General features: G+C 43.3%; 1 protein-coding gene across 1 annotated transcript in view; it reads left to right on the top strand.

The window, feature by feature from the left end:
- SLC35F1 (solute carrier family 35 member F1) overlaps positions 1-27018 on the top strand; it is a 375104-nt gene that overhangs the window by 289710 nt on the left and 58376 nt on the right. The window contains exons 3-4 of the mRNA XM_050949787.1: positions 4385-4512; positions 24394-24553. Coding sequence (XP_050805744.1) covers positions 4385-4512; positions 24394-24553 — 288 coding nt within the window. The remainder of the gene's footprint in view (positions 1-4384; positions 4513-24393; positions 24554-27018) is intronic.

The following is a 27018-nucleotide window of genomic DNA, read 5'->3' as shown; positions in this document are numbered from 1 at the left end:
GGTCAATAGTGCACCAGCACTGGTGCTCCCCTACTACAAGCTGAAATCACTAAGAGCTGAAATCACTAAAAGAGCTAAACTTACTGAGCTGAGATCACTGAGTGCGGTGTTAACTAGTGGGGGAACCTGAAGATCTATCGCTAAGTGGCTGGCAGAGCGGAGCAGTTTGCAGCATGGCTGGAGCATCCCACAGAACAGTGAGAGGAGTGGAGCCGAGCTGAGCAGTTTGCGGGACGGTTGAAGTGGCCCATGGAACAGTGAGCGAAGTGGAGCGGTTTGCGGGGACAGCTGGAGAAGCTCACAGGTCGGCTGGAGAAGCGGCACAGCTGGTGAAGTGTAGCTGTTCGTGGTGAAGGCTGCAGCAGAACTCCACGGAGAGGCGGGGCAGTAGGCCCTGGCCCACGTAAGGTGCCCCTTAACACCCTGTGTGTCCCCCCCCCCATTTCCACCCAGGCTGAGAGGGTAAAACTCTGCAGATAAACTTTTGAACTCTGGGGCAGCACTGACCAGGGACAGAGACTTTTGGGTTGTTGGACTTCAGGGTGATTGGACTTAAGACCCTAAGGGGAAAAGGACATTGCCAAAACTTACATGGTGGGTGTTTTGCTCATGGTTTATATTATGAATCCTGTTTGTGGTGTTTCCCCAATATGATGCCATGTTGTTTCCCTCCTTTATTAAAAGGATTTTGCTACACTCAGACTCTGTGCTTGCAAGAGGGGAAGTATTGCCTCCTAGAGGCACCGGGGGGAGGGGGGAGGGTGGTATGTAATTATCCCAGGTCACTCGGTGGGGACTCAAGCCGGTTTTGCATTGCGTTATTGAAACAGAACCCTTGGATACTGAACCCAGCCCTTGTTGCTGCCAACTCAGAGGGGCAGAAGGGTCACACAAGTAATATGAAATATAGTTTACAGTATTGTTGAACTACACCTTTTGTTACCCAGCAATGGTGTAGCTATTTCTAGTCTATTTACTCATTTAATCTTCTCTGTCTTATTTCTGCTTTTCTTGAACTTGGGTTCTGTGGTGACCTTTTGCTACTCTTTCATTCTTTCCTTAATGTGTTTCCTTTTTTTCAAAATGATTGTGTATGTTACATGCAGGATTATTTTGTATTGTAGATTATCCTCTGTTTAACTTCCTCTTCTCAGTTTGTGATACTAAATCAAGACAGTACACATTACATCCACAAAAAAAAAAAAAAAGAAGAAAGGAGAAAACATGTTACCATTGGTCCATTGGGGGTAAATTTGGTAAAGACAGTCTCTATTGTGTTGTACTGTAATTTAAGTCATCCTGGTCAGATTATGTGCATCCATTTTATCTGATGTGTAAATATAATAATTTAAAGCCATGGTAATCTATTTCACCATACTTTCCCCACTTTGGTTTGTTTCAGAGCAAATGATTTGCTGTTCATGACTTACCAGTGCAAGCTAATGCTTTTTTTATATCTTAAGATTCTTTATTTCAGCCTTTATTGTAATTTTCCATTAATTTCACAAGTTCTGCAGTTGGTGCGGGAGATCTATGACTGAACTTCCAATAGCGTTGATAGTAGTCAGCTGTGTAAACTTTCCTCCCCACTGCATTTATAAGACAATAGACCCCTTCACATTTAAATTAGTTCAGTGTGATGTCAACTCCACTGATGCTCAACTCACTTCCCGATAGTACTCTTTATAAAACAGAAAGAGGGCCCTAATGTAATTGTAAATAACTTTGCCCTGAATTTAGCAATCTAAAGTTACTGAAGCTCTTCATATTTTAAGAGAGTCTTGATCTTTCAATCAACACCACTTTTTTTTCCGCCTTGGTCTTTTCTTTCATTCTATTCCAAGCACCCCATATCTCTGGAGCACAGGAGTTAAACCCCAATTCAGAAAACAGTTGAAGCATGTGCAATGAGATTTCAACAGCTTCTCAAAGTTAACTTCATGCTTATGTGCTCCCTTGGATAGGCATCGATTTAAGCAGGTGTTCAGGGACATTCTTAAGAGCAGGCAAAGGAGGATGGTTTTCCTGGGTGCCAGCTTCCAGGGGTAGCAAATCTGGGGTTGACCTTGCAGGTGCTTAAGTGCTTTGCTGAAACAGAACTTTAATATTGACAAGTATCAGCATTAATTCCCCCACTAATACTGTAGCACACTATGTGACTCAATGAACCCTGCAATGTTCCAGAACTAGATTTCATTATTTTTAATCTCTCTTTAAAAGTAAGGAAAAATATCACTTCAAAGCTTTAATATGTCTTTTCATTACACTAGCACTTTTCAGTGTGGTGTTTTAAGGGTATGTCAAATCATTTTGGCACTGTAACTTTTTGGGATACATTTTCAAAATCCTGGGAAAGGATTTATCTGTGTGACTTGCACTGATGTTAATCACGTGGCTAAATCCCCAAGTGCTGCTTTGAAAATTAATCACTTTCATGTTCAAAAAATAAGCAGACTCAAAGGAAAAAGTTACTGTGTTTTGCATCCTCAAATCAACACAGAGGCATAAAGTTATAGCATGTTTCAAATATATTGTGCTATGCAGCATCATAAACCAGAGTGTTTTTGCAGCCAAAATCACTTAAAGCGTAAAGGTTAATGGAAATGCTGATGTGGTAGAAAGGACCAACTCATTCGAATCCAGATTATTAAATTACTTATTGGATGTCATCTGAGCAAAGTAATCACATTCCTGACTCCTGCTGTTTCTGTGCTTCTTTCTGCAAGTAAACAAAGTCTGGTCTTAACCTATCAAAAGTTATATTCTCAATGTCACTGCCAGTACAGTAAATAATTAGGATGCTGCCTCATGATACCCCCATTGCAAAGAGTGCATGTGAGTGTATTTCTTAATGAACAAACGTCCTATGAATCACAGTTTGGGTTGGGGAAAATGCTCAGGATGAAATCCTGGCCCCGTTGAAGTCAATGGCACCACTCCTATAATATTCCAGTTAAGCCAGTTTTTCATGTCCAAGCTTTTGAATGAGTATCTGAAGTATTTGCCACTTTCTTCTGCAACAGTAGGTTAGAATTCTCATGAGATTTCAGAGAGTCTTCCTCCAGGTTGTTCCAGAAATGCCAAGAGGCCACCTTTCTATAGGAGATGGTAGCACATCTGTTACCCGTTTCAGCTGGAACCTAGAAATACATGGGCTCACCTGACAATGAAGAATAATAGGGGTGCAGTTGGGAAAGCCGATGAAACTTTTTCAAATCTTTTAAAGGTTTTGGTGTCTATTTGGAATAATGTTCAGTTTATTTTTTTATCCTATTTTGCCCATTGGTAATTGTGGTTACAGCTGACACTAAAAGGATTTGTGGAGACACACAAAAAATATTAAATTGATGGAACTTTTTCTAACTTCCCAGTTGGTTCCCGTTCAGGTCAAGCTTTATGACAGTGGTTCAGGTCAGCTCTAATGTCCATATTTAGAATATAAGCTCTTTAGGGCAGAGGCTGTCACTTACGATGGGTTTGTACAACTCCTCACACAAGGAGGTCCCAGTCATGATTGGGGCCCTGCAGGTGCTACCACAGTGCACATAAGTAATAGGGTTATCTGTCCCTGATGAATGTGTGTTTGGTTTCCTTTGAACTGAGAACAGTAATAATCCTTTGCCCAGCATTAAAACTGTCTGACCTTTCCGAAGTTATGGATTTGATCTGCAAGCCATGTTGTGCTGATAGTCTTCACGTAGTAGAAATTAAGTACTGTGTGACTGGCAGGATTCCATTGCCAGGGCATTGAAGAACAAATCTAGTTGCTCAAAAATTGACTCTGGAAGCAGAGCTACCAGTCACACAAAATCTGTCTCTGTGCAACCTTTCTCTAAACTAATCCAACGTTTTGAATCTGCACCTAAGATTTCCTTTAAAGTTTATAATAAGCCGGATTATTCTGTTACTGTTCTGCTTGGTTACTCTGATACCCTTACATACTGTTGCTCTCCGACTTTAAATGAGAACCTCTTGCGTCCTGTTTTACATCATATTTATTATTCTGTAGTCAGGACTTGCATACATAAACTGGACAACAAAATATTCTTAGGAAATATTACCAAAAATTGTTTAAGTTCTAATAACTTTTCATGACAAGTTTTTAAAACCCAAGTGAACCGAAAACCCAGGCAACCAGCTTGCTTTGTGGTGTTGAATTGCAAGACAAATAAGGTGTTAGTTTTTACCTACCTAAAATACCTTGTAAATATTTCAATTTTAACTATATTTAAGTCACAATCTGGATTTATGTTCAATTGAATCTATCCACTAATCTGATTGCAAAAGATTCTATAGTATAATCTCTCATGAGACAGAGTTTGTTGTGGGTGTGTTTCTAACTCTTTATATGTAATTGTATGTTTGTTTTTATCTACCAACACAGGAGAAGAAAACTTGTTGGCAATTTTGAAACGGAGATGGTGGAAGTACATGATCCTGGGGATAATAGATATAGAAGCCAATTACTTGGTAGTCAAAGCTTACCAATACACCACTCTTACTAGTGTACAGGTAAGTACTCAGATGATTTCCTCTCTCAGGGTTTGATTCTGCACCAAGTCAATGGTAAAGTCCCCATTCACTTCAACAGGGCAGGATCAGGAACCCAATTCCTTCTTTGTCTTCCTCTTTATGATTTCTCACACTCATAAAATGATGTATTTTTTTGTTTTCATCGTTTGCTAATTTTAATGCTGACCATTCTGCAATCTATAGAAAAAGAAAATGTTGTTTAAATTACTCACTCTCAGATGTTTGAGGCTAAGCTACTTGGCTTGGTCCTTTAATAATATATTTTAAAGGGTAAACACCCATTTGTGTAGACTCAGTTTGTAATTGGAAAATTACAACCACATATTTCACTATCCTAAATCAAGTAATCACGGGCATTTATTTCAGGCACAGTTTGCCCTTTTCAAAAATCACCAAAAACTCCCAAAACAAAACCCCATAACCCTCCCCCACCAACACAATAGGAACAGTCTATTTAAAGGTATAGCCTGTAAATTTTAAAGACTTAGGTTTTTTCCACTGTAATGGAGAAAAAGTAATAGAAATTTATAATGGAAAATGTATATCTCTGAACATAGCTACACAAATTGATGTTGATCATTCTGAAATAAAACATGTTTCCACTCTATATAATGTTTAAATAGCATGGCACCCTTAGATAGTCTGATCGTATTTATACTTTACTTGCTTGAAACTTGCTATAAAGCCAGTAAAATAAATAAGCAGCAGCTAATGTCCTGAAAAAGCAGAGATAATTAAGAACATATCTCTTCCATGGTTGAGTGAGCAGTGTTGGTACTAAAAACCGAATTGTGCCTGAATAAGAAGCAAGAATGAGGGAAAACTTGGCAGTTTTAAGGATTATATGAAATATTTGAAATCAATGTGAGCAACTATAAGTGCTTCTGCTTCCAGAATTTGGCTTTCAGACTTCTTTGAAACACAAATACATCTTTAAAATTACCTGTAGCACCTTTTCAAAGAAAATCATTGAGAATTAAATAACAACCCTCCCCCCGACAACACACAGATAACTCTGTTATTTTATACCTAGTGGAATGGAAAAATCTATCGTAATAAAACCAAAATCGATACTACTACTTTTGTATAGATCTCTCTGAGCAAGGTTCTACACTACTTATACGGGCACACAACCCCCTGTACTTGGTCTTTATAGGTCTTTGTATCTGTCTATGTATCTACCTTTCTCATTCACCCATATAAATGTGCTTACGCAGCCTGGTTTGTGAATTATTTGTCTAGTTCTAAAAACTGGGTAAGTAACTAAAATAATTAATTGAAATATCGTGAACGTTGTCAAATTAAATACCTAATGGAATTATTTGACTAGCTCTGTGACAGATTTAGTGATATAATCAATTTTTGTAAAAGCGTATTTTTTTGCTGCCACATTGCATTGTGATCTCCCATCCAATTTGCTGCCCATTGAGATCCCAACATTTCCACATTTGTACTTCTCACTGAATATTTTTGAGCTTGCATTTTCCTAAACTGAATCTTCTTTTGTTGTTTATTGCCCATATTTCTAGTTTCTCTATGCCCCTTTGCATCATTTATCCTCACTGATGTTCACAGCTCCTCACAAGAAGGTCTTGTCTATGCATTTCGTTAAGCTACTGTTGTTTCATTAACACTTAGTTTCTGCCATGGTGGATCTTACCCCTATGGAGAACAGAGAAAGAGGGTAGAGCTATGATCCTCACTCTGTCCATGCTGAGGCAGGTGGTGAAGGTGGAGATAGGAGAAATGCCATAGGAGAGAGACTGCTGGCTCTTTTAGTCCTCTTGCACACAGAGGTGGTAAAGGGGTTCTACTCTCCTTTCTGCATGGCTTGCAGGAGAGAAGAGTTGGAAGTTCAAATGCCTTGAGGCCTTTTGCCAAGAAAACAGTACTATACTGTCTCCCATTCCCATAGCTGTCCTGGATTGTCTTAGGGCTTGTCCACACATGGAGTTATTCAGAAATATTGATTTGTGCTTTAAATTCACACCCTAACTTAATCCAAATTAACTTTCAAGTGTAGACGAGCCCTAAAAGCAGGCAGACTGAGATGAGCATAAATCAATGGGTTGAGATGAGGAATGAACCAAATAACACATTTCATGAATTGTGGCCCAAGTTTCACTATACCCAGGAAATATCATAAAATTAGTGCATCATTAAGCTTGAACAGAAGTTCCCTGGTTGCTGACAGGGAAAGAAGATGGAAGAAGGGAAGTTGGTAAAAAGATTGATGAAATCAAGCTGTTCCAAGGAACTCATTTATTAGAAAGGGAACAGGACTATTCTTTTCAAAGCATCTCCTATGAGATGCTGCATGCCATCAACACATAGTGGGAAGCATTCAATCCTTTTCAGAAATGACCCTAAGAAACTTTGGGTCAGACTTTCAGATGGTGTAAATCATTACAGCTTTATGAGAAGCCAGTGGAACTATGCTGATGTGCAGCAACTGAGAATCTAGCCCTTTGACTGTGTTTAATAAGGATGTTATTCTGGATGGATTTTACACTCAGTCTTCTCTGACATGCGGAGAATAAGTGTATTGTTGCACTTCTTTAACAGCTTGACAATGACACTTCAATGAAAGAGAAATCTTTCACTATTTTTATAGCAGTGGTATATGGACCTTTTCAGTAGAAAATCAGCTTTACAACATACATCCTTTATCACATGGAGTCTCTGCTCCATCATGCAAAACTAACGTGTAAATGTACTGAGCTGGGGGTGCTTTTAGGAAAGAAACATTAGGCAACTCCCAGCAAAAATCCAAAGCTTAATTAGAAAATTAAACTTTTAATAAAACCTATTTGCTGTTTTAGTTTCAGTTTACAACTCCAAACCCACTGTGGTAGTGTTTGCCAAACAGCATTATGCTTTTTAGGATTGTCAGATTTTCCAGTGTAAACAGGAACTCAATCTTGTTTGTACGCATGTTATCCCACAGTGTCTGTGAGAAAGGCATAAAATGCCACCCCTCTTTCCCCACTGCCCAACGCCCACACATCCCCTAAAACATCCCCTTACAGACTTTGGTCCTTTGGGCTAGAATAGAAAGGTGTTTCTAGTGAGATTTTCATATACATTTCATAATATCTGTTCAAAACTGCCAGTTGTTCAAGCTAATGGAGTTACACTGGCATAAATGAGAGCAGAATGTGGGCCATATCATTAACTTCTGGATGTGCTTCTGATTAAATATTTCAAAGTTCTTCCACAGTCACTGTCTGACAGTGAGTTGTTCAGTTCAACTGGCTCCCGGATGCACCATTGTGAGATGAAAACAAAGCAGCGTTATGTTTAGTACCACAGTATTCTCTCTCTTTCAATAATATAAATGTCAGGAGACTCATACTGTAGAGTAGGTTGTGTATAACAGTTTGGTTTAAAGCCACTCTGAATTTCATATTTTACATGTCAGGGTATAAGCCAATCATTAACTGCCTGGAGTTAGGAAGAAATTTCCACCAGGGCAGATTATTATGTCATTTTCCATTTCCATCTTCCTTTAAACATCTGGTATTGGCCAAGATTAGAGCAAAGGATACAGGACTAGAATGACCACTGGACTCACCCAATATGGCAGTTACTGTAGTATAATGCAGCATTTCCATTGTGCATCTGGCATCTTGGCACTGTGGCATAATGGTCATAAAATCAGTCTGGCCCTCTTACAGTTTCAGTCTGTCCTTTGTGCATCTACATCATGGCCACTGAGGAATGGCCTGAGGGCAGCAGATGCTACCCTACAGAAAAGCCATTCCTTCCCAGCTGATATGTCTCATAACATTTTCTTTCATTTAAAAATTCCTGCAGCGAACCAAGAGAAAGGGCAGTATGGTTTGGAGCAGAGTAATTCACCCAATAGGTAAATTTGAACACACCAGAAACTGGCCATTCAAGATGCACCAATGTACTATAGTCTATAGGCAGATCACATTTAATTGTGTCAGACAGCTGAGTCCTGATTCCCAAATGGCTATGAACTTGTAAAATATTTTCTATTTTGCCTGTGATAAATTAACCTAACCTGCATTGAGTGATGCAGTCCTCTCGCATTTCAGCTGTATCGGGTGTATAGAGCATATCTAATAGTCCTGTGTACATTTGAACCAGCTCCCTTAGGGCTGACTTTAAGATTATACAGTTAACTTCTAGGACCGTATGAGGTATTGCTTTTCCTATTTATCTTTGCTGTTTTTACATGTCCCTGGTGTAGTTCTATGGAAGGTTTAGTAACTATTTCAAGAGATGTTCTAAGATCCCACTTTCCACTTCAGATAAAACTCTTTTCCCCAAGGTAATAAGAAGTTCTGAATTTCTTTGTTGTTTAGGTCTAGACTCGGTATTCACATAAAGTATATTTCTTTTGAACTTCAGTTTCCTGGTACTGTATTTACAAGATATTACATCGTGCTCATCTTACCAGTGTTATAAAGTTTTCTGTTAAACATATTGTGTGTGATACAAACATATCTAACTTGCCTTCCAGCTCAGTTCTTCCCCATTTTATCATACAGCACTATGAGACAGATTCTGCTCCTTCTCCCCGTTTACTCACATTCAGTAGTGCTTTTTTTCCCCAGCAAGCAGTCCCATTCATTTCAATGAGATTGCTTTCAGAATTTGGTGTAGTTCATCATGAGTAAAGGATCTGGCTCTATTTCATTAGATGAAATACCCTTTCCAATCTGATTGGCCTCATAATAACACCCTATCTTTCTCCAAGACGGTAGATCATTCAATCTCTTTAAATGTGTATGTGCTTCATGATGCTGGCAGGAAACAAACTTTGAATACATGGGTGCTGAACGTTTGAAAGTCTGGCTTTGAGCTCTTTTGAAAATCTGATCCCAGATGTCTAAAGACTGAGAATCTCACATTCATTTCCAAAATCCAGGTCTTCAGCACAGCAGCCAAACACCATCTCATCACTTAGGCCAGCCCTAATTAGTTCCTGAGTCTTAGCTACATGCAGTGCAGTATATGCTGTTCTGTTGTATTATCTGGTATTAATTGTTTTCCTTATTCTACATCAAGCAACTCTTTAGGCTGCTTCTTCAAAGCTGTCTCCCACAGTACTATAGTGTATGCATACGGAGCCACCAAAAAAAGACCATTGCAGAAGGGAGAGCCATTTTTCTAAATGGTGATTTCTCTGGTAATTTATTCCTTGGGCACTCAAGCCTTTGACTGGCATGATAAAAACGAAGATAGTAAAACCTCGGATTTATAGACATCTGGAGACCAACAATAAAAGTATGTTCTTTGAGTTATTTTCCCTGTAGTTGCTTCCACTTCAGGATGTGCGTGCCTCCGTGCATTGTTGGTCAGAGATTTTGTCAGCAGTGTTCATTAGTCTGCCACTGTGCCCTGCACATTCTTGTGCTCCAGAGCGAGGATACAAATATAGGAAGGGCAGGCGCACTGTGGCTCCCATTCCTTCTCAATTTCCTGTGGCTTGATATGGAATGTCACGATGTCCATTTTAGCTATCCATGCAGCTTGCTGTTTTCTTTTGTTAATTGTTCTCTTTCTTTTTTCCTTAACTTTTCTTTATTTTTGGTTATTTAGCAAAAATGTGTGGGATTTTTTTTGAGGGGGGATTCCCCTTTCCTCCTTTTTTTGCCTAGTTGGGACCAGCATTCTGATTCATCCTCCTCTAGCCTTCCTAAAATGTTATGCCCAAAAGTCTGGGCTTCAAACCCTGTCACACTTGCCCCAGGTATTTGCCCTGCAGCAACAGGCATTCTATCTGCCTCCACTGCCTCGGAGAGACTCCCATCCCTTCCAAATATAAGGTCTGCTCTGGATTCAAAAGCAGATGCAGAAAATGGAGGGAGGACCGACTAAAATTCCATCTTATAGAGCATTTTCTGAGACCCACAGGGTCCAAATCTCTCCACCCCAACAGTTTGGCTTTACTGCCCAGTGCAGTGAATATTTGTGAATATTTTTGCTGCGGTAAGCAAAGACCCTGGGGATCCTTCAGAGTTGTCCAGGCATTTTAAAAAAGAGACCCAGTTCTCCAGAGGAAGAAACCAAGAGATGGGCTAAGTCACCTCTCAAACTGGAACCAAGGAGACTAAACAACCTGGCATGTGTACCACTGATGCTTCTATCTCCTCTACTACCGAGATCCGGCACTGACTAAAAAGACCATGCCACATACTGAGAAGCCTTCTAGTAAGCAACCTCAAGTGGTATTACTGTCAGTACCAGACCCAGTGCCTCTGAAGAGTTACCCACACAAAATTATTTGTTACACACACTCCAAGGCAACCAATTTTAACCTAAATTTGTTGCCTGTACACTCTAGGACATCCCACCTCTACCCAGTTCCTAGGGCTCAAGGCATAACCCAGCTGATTTAGGCACCCTCCACCCTTTCCCAGTTTGTAGGGCTCCAGGAAAAAGGCACCTAATTTTACCCCTCTGTGGCTCTGGGCACTGCTGCTCCGTGGGCTCAGAGCAAACACCCATTCCCTGTGGACTGAAGGCTTAATCTTTTGCAGGTTTACGGATTTTTTACCAATGAAAGAGCCTTACACAGTAATATCCTACTTAACCTCTATTTATTAACAATCACCAAAACAGAATGCACACGCTAAGCATACAATGCTCACCACTCCCAATAAGGCAGATGAACTTTTCTTGATGGATAGTGAGGATCAGGTCATCTGGGGGACTCTATCTTCTTCACAGTGTCATTGGCAGGGTGTGGAGGTCTGGCAGCTCTGATCTTGGGGCTGAGTCCTGGAGCTGGAGACCAATTCTGGACCCCATGAATTTGAACACTTTCATCCTCTCTCAATGGTTCAGAATGGTAACCCTACCAGAGATAATTTCCTCATTGGAGATTGGTTTGTCTCCCTTGATGTTCAGGATGCCTGGTTTGTTTTTTATAGCCATACACCTGTCCCACAGACATTTTCTATGCTTCGTCATCGGCAGAGACCACTACCAATACGGTATCCTACTTTTAGGTCTCTCCACTACCCCAGGATCTTTACCAAGATCCTCTCAGCCACAGCAGCCCATCTCTGCCAGATGGAAATAATTATATTTCCTTATCTGGATGACTGGCTTGTAAAGGGTCATTCAGTTCTCAACAACCAACAAGATCCTACCCCTATTCTTCTACTTGGGCTTCAGCTTGGAAATGTCAGCTCTCAAACTTAGACAACAAATTACCTTAACTGGGCCTACTGTGGCCTTCACCACCACCAGAGCATACTTACCCACACACAGGTTTGCTACAATGTCCAGCCTTATTTCCACAATACAGTAGAGCCCACAAGCCACAGTGAGGGCTTGCCTTCAACTCCTGGACCACATGGCAGCCTATACATTTGTAATATATTTTTGGGAAGACTACACTCCTGCTATCTTCGAACTTGTATGAGAACAGTCTAGGCATCCAACAAACAAAGTCTATCCAAGCAGGTGTCAATACCTCAAAAGGTCCTCAACTGTTTCAATTGGTAGAAGAATCCCCAAAAGGTCTATGTGGGACTTCTATTCCTGCATCCCCACCCTTCTGTGAAAAATGCCTTCCTGCTAGGCTGGGGTGCACATTTTCAGGACTTCACAGCTCAAGGCAAATGGACCCACATGAGACCACCCTCCATATCAGGGCAATCCATTATGCTTGCCATCATTTCTTACCCCACATTGGGGCCACTTGATCAGAGCAATGCTGAACAACAGAACAGCAATGTATTATATAAATCATCAAGGAGGAATAAGATGGAGAAAATTTGTTCTATCTTGCCTCAGAGGCAGGACGAGAGGCAATAGATTCAAACTACATCGCAGCAGATTTTAGATTAAATCTCAGGAAAAACATCCTAACTGTAAGAACAGCAGGACAATGGAACAAACTGCCTGGGAAGATTGTGGAAGGTCCTTCACTGGAAGTTTTCAAAAGGAGGCTGGATAGCTACCTGTCTTGGATGGTTTAGACACAATAAATCCTGCATCTTGGTAGGGGGTTACACTAGATGACCCTTGCGGTCCCTTCTAACCCGATGATTCTATGACCTTATGTGCAGAATCCATAAAACGATGGAATTGGTGCATATCTCACATGTAGAGATCTCAGTGGATTACCTACCAGAATTGCAGAACAAAGTAGCAGATTCTCTGAGAAGACACTTATAACCAGGAGCACAAGTGGGAGCTGAACAATGAGATACTTCAAAAGATTTGTCTTACCTTGGACTACATGGATGCAGATCTCTTCCCAGTTCCATCCAATGTGAAGTGCTGATGATTCTGCTTGAGGCGGAGGTGGAAGGAAGAGCAGGATGGGACACAGTCGTAATTTCTTAAGAGATGCTTTCATTATCCATTTGTATGTGTGATATATAGTTGAATTGAGTATATGTGTTTTTATGAGGAGATGTACTAACTGAAGTGGAGATGGTAATGAAAAGCATAACAAGCCACTTTTTAGGCTGAAATTCTGTATATATTTAAGCATGTCTGTGCTGTTGTGTACAAACATATGCCTCCTTTCAGCATTAAAACAGTAGAAACAGGATAGACTCTTGTTACATTACAGTCGGCACATAGGGTAGGATCCACAAAGGTGTTTAGATGCCTAAACCTTAGGGGTCTACGTCTTGGGTATACACACCTGTGTCCCTGTTTTGGCTCTTCTGTAACCCACAGAATTTCTGCCTAACCCTGTAGGGCCTAAACTTACTCGGTGCTAGGGTGACCAGATGTCCCAATTTTATAGGGACAGTCCTGATATTTGGGGCTTTTTCTTATATAGGCACCTATTACCCTCCACCCCGTCCCGATTTTTCACACTTGCTGTCTGGTCACCCTACTCGATGCCTAAGTTCCCTCTGTGTCTATGTTTCTGCCTCTGATCATGCTTCTGGATGCCTAACTGCTGCCTAAGCCCCAGAATGAATCATGAACCAGGAGATTAAAGGCATTTGTCAGCTTATCTCGTGTGCAGAGTCCAATCCTGTAGCCTCTGAGCACACCTACTAGATTGGCTCCCATTCAAAAAATGTGGCTAAAGAAGCAGGTGGTGCACACCTTATAACTTTTAGCCCATTGGTGAGAGCACTCACCTGGGATGTGGGTTACCTAGGTTCAATCCCCCTATCTCTAGCAGAGGGGAAGAAAGAATTTGAATAGAGAGTCTCATGAGAGTCCTGCAACTACTGAGCTTTGAGATATTCTGTTGTGGGTTCCCTCAGTCTCTCCTGGTGAAGCTGTTCCACTGTGTATAAATAAAGAGTCATTGGAGCAGGGGTACAATACGTGGGGTCTCCCACCTCCCAGGTGGGTGCCCTAACCACTGGACTACAGAATCATTCTTTTTCTCTTTCTTTGGCCCAATGACTCTGTAAGTATTTATCCACAATGGAACAGTCATAGGGCGAGAGAGAGGGAATTACTCTGTAGTTCTCATTTGTGACTCACTAAGCAGAGATACATGCCTCCCTGCAGCCCTGACTTAGGCACCTATCTCCAAAAGAGGGGCAGGGTTTAGGACGCTGCTCTCCTCAGCATCTCCCATAGGCTAGGTTAGGTAGTCCCCTGCCTAGCATGCTGGCTTTTGTAGATCGCACTCTTAGACACCTCTGTCTCCCCATTCATTGTATAAGGAATCTATATGCCTAACTCGGCTTTGTGGATCGGAGTTTTGTTTCTGCAATTCTTCCAGGCACCAAAAAGTTAGGCTCTGTGGCCACGTCTACACTACCCGCCAGATCGGTGGGTAGTAATCAATCTATCGGGGATCGATTTGTCGCGTCTCATCCGTACTCCACCTCAGCAGGAGGAGTAAGCGGAATCGACGGGGGAGCTGCAGCGGTCGATTTGCCGCTGTGAGGATGGCCAGGTAAGTTGAACTAAGATACTTCGACTTCAGCTGCGCGAATAGCATAGCTGAAGTTGCATATCTTAGATCGATCCTCCACAGTGTAGACCAGCCCTGTGACACTGTGTCTTGCAGTGCCTAAGTCTGTTGATGGATCTCACCCATAAAGTCCGATACTGATGCCACTGAAATCAATAGCAAAATTCCGACATCAGTAGTTCAGGATCTGACCCATAAATTATTAACTAGAACAGTGCAACCCAGCAATCTTAATTACAGTACAGCAGCATCAGTCAGCACATAGTCAATACATGTAATATTTCTTACATTGCATATTTTTTCCATGAATTATGCCGATTTTACATCTGTCATTAGAGGGCAGAACAGATCGTGATTAATTAATTTAGCATGCGATTTGTTCAGGTTTATTTTTACATGGGGAAAGGAGTGCTAATGGCACTTTCTCTGTCCTTTTTCCCTATTTGGTGGAAGAGAAAAATGAACATAATTCCCAATTCCTGCAGATAAAATACACTGTGAAGCTGTGCATTGGTTGCTGCCTGGCTCTTTTTGTTGTTCAATTAACTGTCATGCAAAAGAGAATGCACAAATTATGTTGATTATACTGAACAGATCTCACCCAGTCATCATACTTCCCTAAAATCTCCCTGTCTTTCAAAATCAAGATTTGTCACTATAAAATAAATCATTATGATTGATTTACAGAGCAGAATAGTTGTTTACTCCAATCATTAAGAAAATTGTGTATCTATAAAAGCAGAATTGTTGCTTTCCTGAATATGAAGTATTTATTGTGATAAGATGACTTATGCCTCACTCATGTTTCAGTTCTGGTATTTAACTTATTATTAGTAAATAAGAGTCAGTCATCAGACAGCAATTTGACTGACTACAGTATATCGCATTTGCTATAATTTCTACATTTTGTCTCTGTTGCCAGTGAAATGTCTCCATATGATCAAAATTAATCCAAAGGGACACATTATTGTCATTATCTTCAGGAAGTTCTAATCACCGTATGCTTTTTTTTAAACAAACGATTATCGTGAAATATGTGAAGTTGGTCCTGGGTTGATATTTGTCAAACACGTATCTTGTCATGCTAATTTTTCCATTTCCAGGATGCAATTGATTTTTTATTATTATTTTTAAATGTGCATACAATGGGAAAGTTAATTAAAATGTTATAAAGAAGTTCCTGTACATACCATATTTTCAAGTTAAAGTGACCTGTTTCTACCCAAACCCAGGGTAGAATCAGGTCAGACGTCATCAGATAAATTCTCTCTTTTTGTCATGGGAAGATGGTAAACTTGTCATCATATACGGTGCACACAATTTAAATATTCCTTGCACATGATGCTGAGGTAGAACGTAGGTTCAATTTACCTAGATCCTGCTATCCCCTTCTGTGGATTCCTCTAGTGAAAATTCTGATTTAAATCATTTTAGGAGACAGGGTACGAGACTAACCAATCCACTGATCTGTTCCAGTGTGGCAATTCTTATATTCTTATGTTAATATACCAGACAAAACTTCTCTAGGTGGTTGATAATTAAAAGACATTGCACTGCCTCTGAGCCAGGGTTGATAACAGACATCTGAGAGAATTTTTTCCCCCACTGGTGATAACATTTTTAACAATTACTATGTTTTATCATATATGTGAATTGCAAACATGTACCCTCTTGCTGATAGTGACATCTATTCTTCGATCTGTGCAAACAGAGTGTGCATGCAAGGATGTAACTGGAATGTATCATAAGTCTCTGGAAAAGGGGAGAGAGAAAGCTTTAGAAATAAGGTCACTAATGTGCAGGAATAATTGCTGATCTGTATCAATATCAAAAGGAAAAAGTGCTGGTCAGCAAACTCCCAGTGGAGAACAGCAAGAAACAGATGAGCTGATTCTTCCTTTCTAAACATTCATTGAATTTTCTTCCAATTACACACTCCCCTTCCTTATGTTAGAGCTCCTCATTAGCACTGCCCTCAAGCAAATCGTGTAGTGAGAGCTTCCCCTCACAGCTGCCACCTGTCAGTGACTGGCCCTGAGGTACTGTAGAATGTGGAGAGGGATTTCTCTGCCCCCACCTCTCCTCTTCTAATTAGCAGTTCCCCTTTGGTCATTTCTAATGTGACAGATGAGGAAATGCCTGTTCTCTTGTGTAAATCTGAATCCTGATGGCACATGGTACTTAGAGAAACAGCCGTACCTTCTTTTAAGCTTACTTTTTATTTTGAAACTGTAAGTAAGGAGATCAATAAAATCCACCAGTGTCATATTCACATACCATTTTGAATTGTTAAGCTTGTGCTTGTGCTACTATTCATCCTATTACATGAATTCAAAGCATAATACAAATAGCAAGTGTGGCCGAGCAATGGAAACACATCTTGGCATTTTATTTTGCTTTTTAGTCAATGTTTTTAGGCTGAAATTCTGACCTTAACTTATCCAGTTGTAGCTGTTGTCACAGACCCAAACCAGTGGGGTACAGGAGTCTGGTAGAGGGCAAATATACTGGTCACTGGATGAGTAGTTTTCTGTTCCCTGAGTGACGAGAGCAGGGGCTGCACTAGAGTAATCAGGAACCTGCTAGAACCAATTCAGGCAGACAAGCTGATTAAATCACCTGCAGCCAATCAAGGCAGGCTAATCAGGGGACCTGGGTTTAAAAAGGAGCTCACTCCAGTCAGATGCAGAGGAGTCAGAGGAGAGGAAGTGCATGTGAGGAGCTGGAGCAAGAGGCACAAGGAGCTGAGAGTGAGAGGGTGTGCTGCTGGAGGACTACAGAGTACAAGCAATATCAGGCACCAGGAGGAAGGTCCTGTGGTGAGGATAAAGAAGGTGTTTGGAGGAGGCCATGGGGAAGTAGCCCAGGGAGTTGTAGCTGTCATGCAGCTGTTACAAGAGGCACTCTAGATAGCTGCAATCCAGAGGGCCCTGGGCTGGAACCTGGAGTAGAGGGCGGGCCTGGATTCCCCCCAAACCTCCCAACTCCTGATCAGACACAGGAGGAGTTGATCCAGACTGTGAGGAAGATCACTGAGGTGAGCAAATCTGCCAATAAGTGCAGGACCCACCAAGGTAGAGGAGGAACTTTGTTATAACTGGTGTCGGGGTGGGATTTTGGTGTGCACAGCTCGGCAGAAGAAAGAGGGTGATTTAAAAAAATAAAAGGTAGAGGGTTTATTTTTTTTTCACCACAATGGATGACTTAGTGCGGGCATTGATACAAGCTACGGCGGCCCAGCAGGAGGCTACCTGTGTCCAGGCAGCTGCCCAACAGGAGGCTGTGCCGCTGCAGCAAGAGACTAATCACCTGCTGATGGACCAGGTTTCTCCAGACCGAGCTATGTTGCAGGAACTGGTAAACCATGTAAAGACCCTTACAGAGCTGAACCGTGGCCATGATGGGACACAGATCATACAGCTCAACCATTGGCTGCAGAAAATGATGCGGGAGGATGATGTAGAGGCATATCTTCTGGCCTTTGAGAGGACAGCCCTACGGGAGGCCCGGCCTCGAGATCAGTGGTCTGGCATCCTTGTCCCATTCCTGTGTGGGGAGGCCCAGAAGGCCTACTATGATCTGCCTGAAGAGGCTGCAGCAGACTACCGCCAGCTGAAAGCAGAGATCCTGGCCAGATCTGGGTAATGACTGCAGTGCGGGCCCAGCGATATCACGAGTGGAGGTACCAGGAATACAAAACCCCACGGTCCTAAATTTATGACCTCATCCATCTCGCACGAAAGTGGTTGCGAATGGAGTCCCCAAGTCTGGAAGAGATACTAGAAGTTCTGGTCATCGACTGATACATGAGGGGACTTCCACCAGACCTTCGTGCCTGGGTAAGCCAGAACAAACCCTCCACCTATGATGAGCTTGTGCACTGGTAGAGAGGTGAAGGACAGTGAGAGAGCTGACCCGACCAGTTAAGGAAGAGGCACCTCGGGTTAAACTAGCAGCACCAAGCCCTAGAGATCGGGTGACTGGGCAACCAGGAGATCACAGGTGGAAAAAGAGAGGGGCTGAAGGCCCACCAGAAGCCACAAAGAGTCGAAGCACTGAGGGAGAAGAGAATCATGATTTTAGACTGTCCAAACCAAGAGACCGGGGAATGCCTAGGGCCCCATACAGATGTTATGCCTGCGGGGAGTGGAGACATATAGCTGCATAGTGTCCCAATGCGGAGGAGCCTATGCAGTGTAACCTGGGGAACTGGACAGACCCATGCTTCCTAATCCACCTTGTGGGGGTCTCACTAACCCCACATATGTACACCAGACCAGTAAAGCTAAATGGGTTAGAGACCACGACACCGGTTGGTTCGGTTAGTGCTATCATGCCTGTCTCGGGGAAGCTCGTGAAGTGTAGTCAGATGCTACGGGCTAAGTGTACGGGGATAACATGTGTCCATCGGACAGTTGGTTATTTCCCCACCATCCCAGTTAAAATTGAGATTCAGGGGAACACTACTGAGGTAGCAGCAGGTATAATCCCTAAACTCCCATACCCGGTGCTCATAGGGAGGGACTTCCCAGAGTTTGGAGATTTACTCCCAGTAGGAGGATTGGAGAAAGAGGGGAACCCTGAAATTAGTGAGGCATCCACAGTAGACTGTCAACCCCCAGTCTTCTCTGAAATATCTCCAGATTTATTTTCCATACCCAGATAGGGCAGAAAGTCGAAAAGGGAAAGGAGGGCAGCTAAGGCCTTGGGAACCCGAATACTGACTCAAAGCCAGAGGGTCGCTCTCGTAGGTAGGCGGACCCGAGCAGCTGAAAAGGAGGCCACCCAGGAGGGAGAAGCACCTGAGTCTGACCCCGACCCTAACGCTTCTGAACCAGTAGAGGCAACAGACTGGGCCCCTAGTTCTTGGGCAGATTAGCCCCGGGAGAGGAAATTTTGGACTAGACTAGGCTGAAAACCCAAGGTACAACAACACTAGGAAGGAGGTGACTGAAATAGATGGGGTCCCCGTGGAAGGGAAAACCCAGGGGCCAGGACCCTACCTCATAATGAAGAAGAATCTCTTATACCGGGTTGAACCACTACAGGGGCAGAAGGTACAGCAGATCCTAGTACCTCAAAAACACCAGCACGCTGTATTAAGTCTTGCTCATAGTCATCTTTTGGGGGGGAATTTGGGGGTAGAGAAGACCCTGGCACAAATCCTACGATGGTTCTTCTGGCCTGGAGTACATGAAGAAGTGTGGAGGTACTGTGCATCCTGCCCGAAGTGTCAGCTGCACAGTCCCCATCCCCACCTTAGGGCACCTTTAGTACCTCTTCCCATCATAGAGGTCCCCTTTGAGCGAATAGCCATGGACCTAGTGGGACCCCTGGAGAAGATGGCTCGGGGCCACCAATATGTACTTGTTGTTTTGGACTATGCTACTCGCTACCCAGAAGCCATCCCCCTGCGGAACACAGCCACTAAAATATAGCCAAAGAGCTGGTGGGGATCTTTGCCCGAGTGGGGCTACCAAAGAAGATATTAACAGGCTAAGGAACCCCATTTATGTCAAAGCTAATGAAGGATCTCTGTACGCTGCTCCATATACATACCCTGAGAACTTCAGTTTACCATTCGCAGACTGATGGGTTGGTAGAAAGGTTTAACCGAACCCTCAGGACTATGATAAGGAAGGTGGTGAGTCGAAACGGGAAGGATTGGGACACCCTATTGCCCTACCTTATGTTCTCTATCCGGGAGGTACCTCAGGCCTCAATTGGGTTTTCCCCATTCGAGTTATTATACGGACGTCATCCCCGTGGCATACTAGATATCACCAAAGAGATCTGGGAAGAGGACTCTAATGAGGGGATAAATATAATAGAACATGTAATACAGATGCGAGACCGGATAGCCCATGTCACCCCTATTGTATGGGAACATTTGGAAAAGGTACAGGAGGTCCGGAGAACCTGTTACAATCGCCAGGCAAAAGTCCAGCACTTCCAACCAGGGGATCGGGTGATGGTGTTGGTACCCACAGCAGAAAGCAAGCTTCTGGCCCAATGGCAGGGGCCCTATGAGGTGATTGAACCCATGGGGGAAGTAACCTGCAAGGTGCGGCAGCCAGGACGCCGAAAACGAGAACAGTTTTGTCACATCAAACTTCTGAAACCCTGGCATGCACAAGAGGCATGCATAACTGTCCAAAAAGACCTAACCCAGGAAAACAAGCCTTCCAAAAAGGTGAGAGGGTCTCCCAATTTAACACCAGACCAGAAGAATGAGGTGTCTGAGATGATCATCTGGAACCAAGATGTGTTCTCAACAAAACTGGGTCGAACAACCGAGACATATCACCACGTCGTCACGAACCCTGGGGCCAGAATAACAATGAGGCCCTATCGGGTGCCAGCGGCCAAAAGAGAGGAAATAAAAGCAGAAGTAAAAAAAATGCTGGAGTTGGGGATCATCGAAGAATCCCACAGTCAGTGGTCCAGCCCAATCGTGCTGGTGCCCAAACCTGATGGCACCACAAGGTTTTGCAACGACTTCCGGCGACTTAACGAAGTATCCCAGTTCGACATGTACCTCATACCTCGCATAGATGAGCTAGTGGACCGTCTGGGTAATGCCCGGTACTTGACTACTCTAGACTTGACCAAGGGGTACTGGCAGATTCCCCTTGTGGAAGAAGCAAAGGAAAAGACTGCGTTCTCTACACCAGAGGGTCTTTTTCAATATACTGTCCTCCCTTTTGGACTACATGGGGCCCTAGCTACTTTCCAGCACCTCATGGACAAGCTATTACGCCCGCATAACAGTTATGCTGCTGCCTACTTGGACGATGTGGTCATTCATACCCCGGACTGGGAAACCCACCTAGAGAAGGTGGAGGGAGTCCTTGATACCTTCAGGCGAGCTGGCCATACAGCAAACCCTGCCAAGTGCACTGTAGAGTTTACGGAGGCCAAATATCTTGGCTACATTATGGGAAAAGGTCTGGTAAAACCCCAAGTGAACAAGTTGGAGGCCATCCAAAATTGGCCCCGACCACGTCGCAAGAAACAAGTCCGGGCATTCCTAGGTGTAGTGGGGTATTACCGACGATTTATCCCCCACTTTGTCACACGGGCAAGGCCCCTGACAGACCTAGTAAAAGCCCGTGGACCTGATCTGGTAAGATGGTCTGACGCAGCAGAGGAAGCATTCACAGACCTAAGGACTGCCCTCTGCAGTAACCCTGTACTGATAGCCCCTGATTTCACCAAGGAATTTATCCTGCAGACAGATGCATCGGAAGTAGGGTTGGGGGCCTTTCTATCACAGACGGTCGGGGAGGAGGAACACCCGATTCTCTACCTCAGTAGGAAACTCCTTCCGAGGAACAAAAATATGCAGTGGTGGAGAGAGAGTGCCTCGCCGTGAAATGGGCCATGGAAGCATTGCGCTTCTACTTGCTCTGGTGCAGATTTGTCCTTGTGACTGACCGTGCCCCTCTTCAATGGATGCAGCGGAACAAGGAGAAGAACACAAGGGTGACCAGGTGGTTCTTATCCCTCCAACCTTTCCAGTTACGTGTGCAACACAGAGCAGGGAGCCGTCATGGCAATGCTGATGGCGTGTCACGTGTGCACTGTCTGGCATCCCGAGTTGCCCAACCCCTTGGTGTTGAGCAGGGGGGAGGGATATGTGACAGACTCAAATCAGTGGGGTACAGGAGTCTGGTAGAGAGCAAATATACTGGTCACTGGATGGGTAATTTTCCGTTCCCTGAGTGACCAGAGCAGGGGCTGCACTAGAGTAATCAGGAGCCTGCTAGAATCAATTCAGGCAGACAAGCTGATTAGAACACCTGCAGCCAATCAAGGCAGGCTAATCAGGGCACCTGGGTTTAAAAAGGAGCTCTCTCCAGTCAGGGAAGGGGGAGCCAGAGGAGAGGAAGTGCGTGTGAGGAGCTGGGAGCAAGATGCACAAGGAGCTGAGAGTGAGAGGGTGTGCTGCTGGAGGACTAAGGAGTACAAGCATTATCAGGCGCCAGGAGGAAGGTCCTGTGGTGAGGATAAAGAAAGTGTTTGGAGAAGGCCATGGGGAAGTAGCCCAGGGAGTTGTAGCTGTCATGCAGCTGTTACAAGAGGCACTCTAGACAGCTGCAATCCAGAGGGCCCTGGGCTGGAACCCGGAGTAGAGGGCGGGCCCAGGTTTCCTCCAAACCTCCCAACTCCTGATCAGACACAGGAGGAGTTGATCCAGACTGTGGGGAAGATCACTGAGGTGAGCAAATCTGCCAATAAGCGCAGGACCCACCAAGACAGAGGAGGAACTTTGTTACACTGTGTATTACACCTAATATACATTTGTAATAGACATGTATAAGCAGAAGTTTAATAGGATATAGTCATTATTCAGTAATATTTTCTAAGTATAATGGTTACCAAAACTGAGAGAATAGAGTGCAGACACATACAGATGCTAGGCCATTGCTCCAATGGAAAAAAAATGCCACCCTGCATCCCCCAAAATTTAAAAAATTAAGGGAATAACATCCAGAGAAATACACAGAATAAAACTTCCATGTTTCACAGACAGTCTGCATACAGTGGAGCCCTAAGTAATAAATTTCTCTAAGGATAAGCGAGATAGTGAAATACCTTGCCTTACTTGCAATATAACTTGCAATTAAACACTCAGGGAGAGATTCTGAAAGGCACAAAGTGGGATTCAGCACCAGCTCCCACTGAAGTTTAATGGCACATGGGTACCAAACTTCACTTCATGTCTTTCAAAATGTTTGGTTTTGCTGACACTTGAAAGTTGGATCTGCATTGCTATGTTGGTGAGGTATGGGTTAAAACCATACCCCGCATCAACGTTGCAATGCCAGTAGATCCCACCCCAACCCCCAGTGTAGACACAGCCAGGTCACTGAAAGAATGCTTCCATCAACATAGCTAACATTGTTCAGGGATGGTGTTCCTCTGATGGGGGCCAGGGAACTTCTGTTAGTGTAAACTAAGTCTACACTATGGAACTGTGCTGGCATAGCTATGCTGGTATGGTCTCCGTAGTGTAGACATACCTTTTACCTTTTCATTTTACTGATTAACTGTACTGTGAACCACTGTTTTTATGGAAGCAGAAAACCCATCATGTAAGTCGGACAACTAGTTTCATGTAAAGTCCATTATACTTTCTCCTAAAAATATTCAAAAGCAGCTAAGTGACTTAGGAGCTTAAGTCCCAATTTCAAAAGTTACTTAAGCATTAAGGAGTAAATTAATGGCATTGAATCTTCTGTATGACTAAGGCCCAGATTCTCAAAGGGATTTGGATACATAACTCCCATTATTTTCAATGGGAGTTAAGCACCTGAGTCCCTTTGAGGATCTGGCCCTTGAAAATGGGACTTAGGTGTCTAAGCTACTTAGGCACTTTGAAATATTTTGCTCAAAGTCTTTGGCTTTCAGTGGTATGCTGGTAGCTCTTTTACAAATATTTGATCTGATTTTCTTAGCTGGTGGGTCTCTCTGAAAATCAGGCCAATTCATGGTTAATTCTTACAAGACCCCTTTGAAAGAGGTACTATCCAGATTTTATGGATGAGAAAACTGAAATGCATTAATGGTCTGATTTTTTTTTTCTTTAGATGAGCTCAGAGCTTGATTTTTCAAGTGATCATCATCCATAATAAGGGCCAGATTTTCAAAAATGCTCAGCTCTCACTGTGACACTTGTGCCCAGATTTTCAAAATGTGGCCCAAATTGTGAATGATGAACACTGCTGACAATCTGGCCTTGGATGATCTGACCAAGGTCACATGGTGAGTCAGTGGCACAGCCAGGAATCAAATGCAGAATTCCTGGCTCCTTGTCTTGTGTTTTAGCCACAAGGTCACACTGTTTCTGGTAAGGAAAACTATCAGTGAATAGTCCTCTGTTCTGCTCCTTTAATTGTTACTAGGTTAGTGTTTTTAGAGTAACCTGTGCAGCAATGTTTTTTTGTTGTTGTTCTCCTCCTCCTTGACAGCTCCTAGACTGTTTTGTTATCCCAGTGGTGATATTACTGTCCTGGTTCTTCCTGCTGGTCCGATATAAGGCAGTTCATTTCATTGGAATTGTGGTCTGCATTCTGGGCATGGGCTGTATGGCAGGAGCAGACGTCCTTGTCGGGAGACAGCAAGAAGCAGGTGAGTCTTTGGATACATTTGTGTGATTTCATTTGGGGAAAGCTATGTAACTCTGAGGTGATCCAAGAGGGTAGGAAGGGGGCAAAGAAGGGAAAGGCCCCAGGAGATCATGTGTGGATTGAAATGTGTTTCTGAGTTTTCAACCATCTCCATGCCTCAACATCCATTCATTGAGGGAAGGAGCCATAGAATAAAATGACCCCAACTAATGAGGGTCATTGCCACTTAGGGAGATGACTTGAAACACTTTTTCTTCAAGCCTCAGCAGCAATCTTGCTCAGCTTTTGGCTGCATCTTTGAGCTACAGTCCCCTATTCTCTCTGAGCCCCTCCAGTCTGTTTTCTCACTTCTGTTCCCTTTTGCTCACTTTCTGCACACAGCCTACTTCACTGGTCACATACTCAGACACATCCAACCCACAAATTAACAATCTCCATCGTGTGCTGCACCAAATCTGAAATAAAGGTTAATTGTGGAGATACCTGCATCATACCTGAAATAACTGGTTTATATGTAAAACACGCTTTTTTTGGATTATACGAATAATGTGTTTTTAGCCACAATTACAGCACACTGATGGGCAGTATGGAAGGGGCTACATTTCATCAATCAATATCTTCTGTCACATTGATTTTTCTAGTGCCGGCCCAACTGATGTGGGAAGAGAACGAGTTCTTTTTAAAAATTGGCAGTTGGATGCTGTTTTCATTCTAAATTATAAGTATTGAATTTTGAGCTGAGCATAATGCACTGGGATTTTAAAGTCAGTGTTCTGAATACAAAAGTAAGTTCAGGGAAAACTGCGCTTGCCAAGATGCTACAGAACAAAAACTGAGCGGGTTTACAGAGAGCAGATCTGCCTGTGTTGTCCCATCACTTTCTCTTTTCCTGTCCTGAAGACTTTCACTTCATCTCCCTACCCAAGAAGCAACTCTGTTCCAGCTACAAAGGAGAAGATCTGCTCTGTCCCATGAATCAGCAAATCAGAGCTGCATTAAGAAAAACTCTACACAAAAAATAAAACTACATTCAGAAAACAGCAGCATTGCCTACACTCAAAAGTCAGGAAAGGCCAAAGTTAAGGTTGCATGGGCATGTGTGTAATGCATTGTAATCTTAGTTACAAGATCATAGCCTGTTTCTCAGTTAATACAATACAATATCATACAGTGCTTCTACATCCTTACAGAAACACCTATAGTGTTTTGCAATCTTTTTCATTGCTTTTACTTAAGCAGTTTTCATTAATGACTTAAATATTTTGGCTCAGGTGCACCAGAGGAGGGGTCCCCTCTGTGCTCCTTAAAAATTTCTCAAGAGTTAGTCCTCAACTGCTGTACACTTTGGGATGCAATCCCAGCCCCATTGAAGTCTATGGCAAAACACCTGCTGACATCAGCAAGGTCAGGATTTCACCCTCAGGCACCAAAGGAAACATCCTGGCTACCAATTCACCTGCTCCTCATTTGGGTGGATGCACTGTGGCTCACTGGGAACTTGCAGAGCTGGGGACCAGGGTGGAGAGGGCATGCAGAGATTCAGGGGCCAGTGAAGCAGCTGTGAGAAATGGCACGGAGGAGGGAGAACCATACACAGAGGAGTCTGTCCAGTGGAGTTCTAAGCCACTTAGGAATGTACTAAAAGATCTGCCCCTTAGGTAAAGGAGCCAGGGACCAGGGGTTCTATCCTTTGCTTCTTAGCAGGTGTACAGCTATGGCGGTTGCTGTTGAGGAAACTTGGAAATTGAAACTAGATTTGTGTGGAATCCATCATGTGCCCTTCCTCCCTAGCAACATTAATTAGTTCACTTGACTTCACTGGTTCTATTTAGGAAAAGAAAAAGTTAAGAGACAATCCCATACTAACTAGAGTAAGTCATTAGATTGAGATAGTCACTTGGCAGGTTACTGGCAAGAAGCAAGTAGTATTTGTCATATTCATTGATACTATACAGATAAGGCTACTAGGTATTTTGATCTCAGAACATTCTGTACTCGCATTATTGCCTGCTTCTAATCAGGGGCGGCTCTAACTTTTTTACCGCCCCGAGCATGGCAGTCAGGCAGCCTTCGGCGGTGTGCCTGTGGGAGGTCCCTAGTTCCGTGGATTCGGTGGCTTGCCTGCGGGAGGTCCCCGGTCCCGTGGCTTTGGTGTACCCGCCGTCGAATTGCCGCCGAATCCACGGGACCGGGGACCTCCCGCAGGCAAGCCGCGGAAGGCTGCCTGACTGCCGCCCTCGCAGGGAACGACAGGGTGCCCCCCACAGCTTGCCGCCCCAGGCACGCGTTTGGAGTGCAGGTGCCTGGAGCCAGCACTGCTTCTAATGTAGACCTGGACCTGAAGGACTGTCTGTATCTGTGTTTATTGGTATGCAAGGAGAAGAAATTCAACCACAAGCATCTGCCTTTCATGCTAAGTATCACAGCTCTTTTAAAATTATAAAATGGCTTTATTAAAACTCAGGG

The sequence above is a fragment of the Gopherus flavomarginatus genome, chromosome 4 (assembly GCF_025201925.1).
Source record: "Gopherus flavomarginatus isolate rGopFla2 chromosome 4, rGopFla2.mat.asm, whole genome shotgun sequence".
NCBI classification, from domain to species: domain Eukaryota; kingdom Metazoa; phylum Chordata; order Testudines; family Testudinidae; genus Gopherus; species Gopherus flavomarginatus.
Note: the sequence above shows the minus strand (reverse complement) of the source record. Positions and strands in the feature narration are given on the sequence as shown.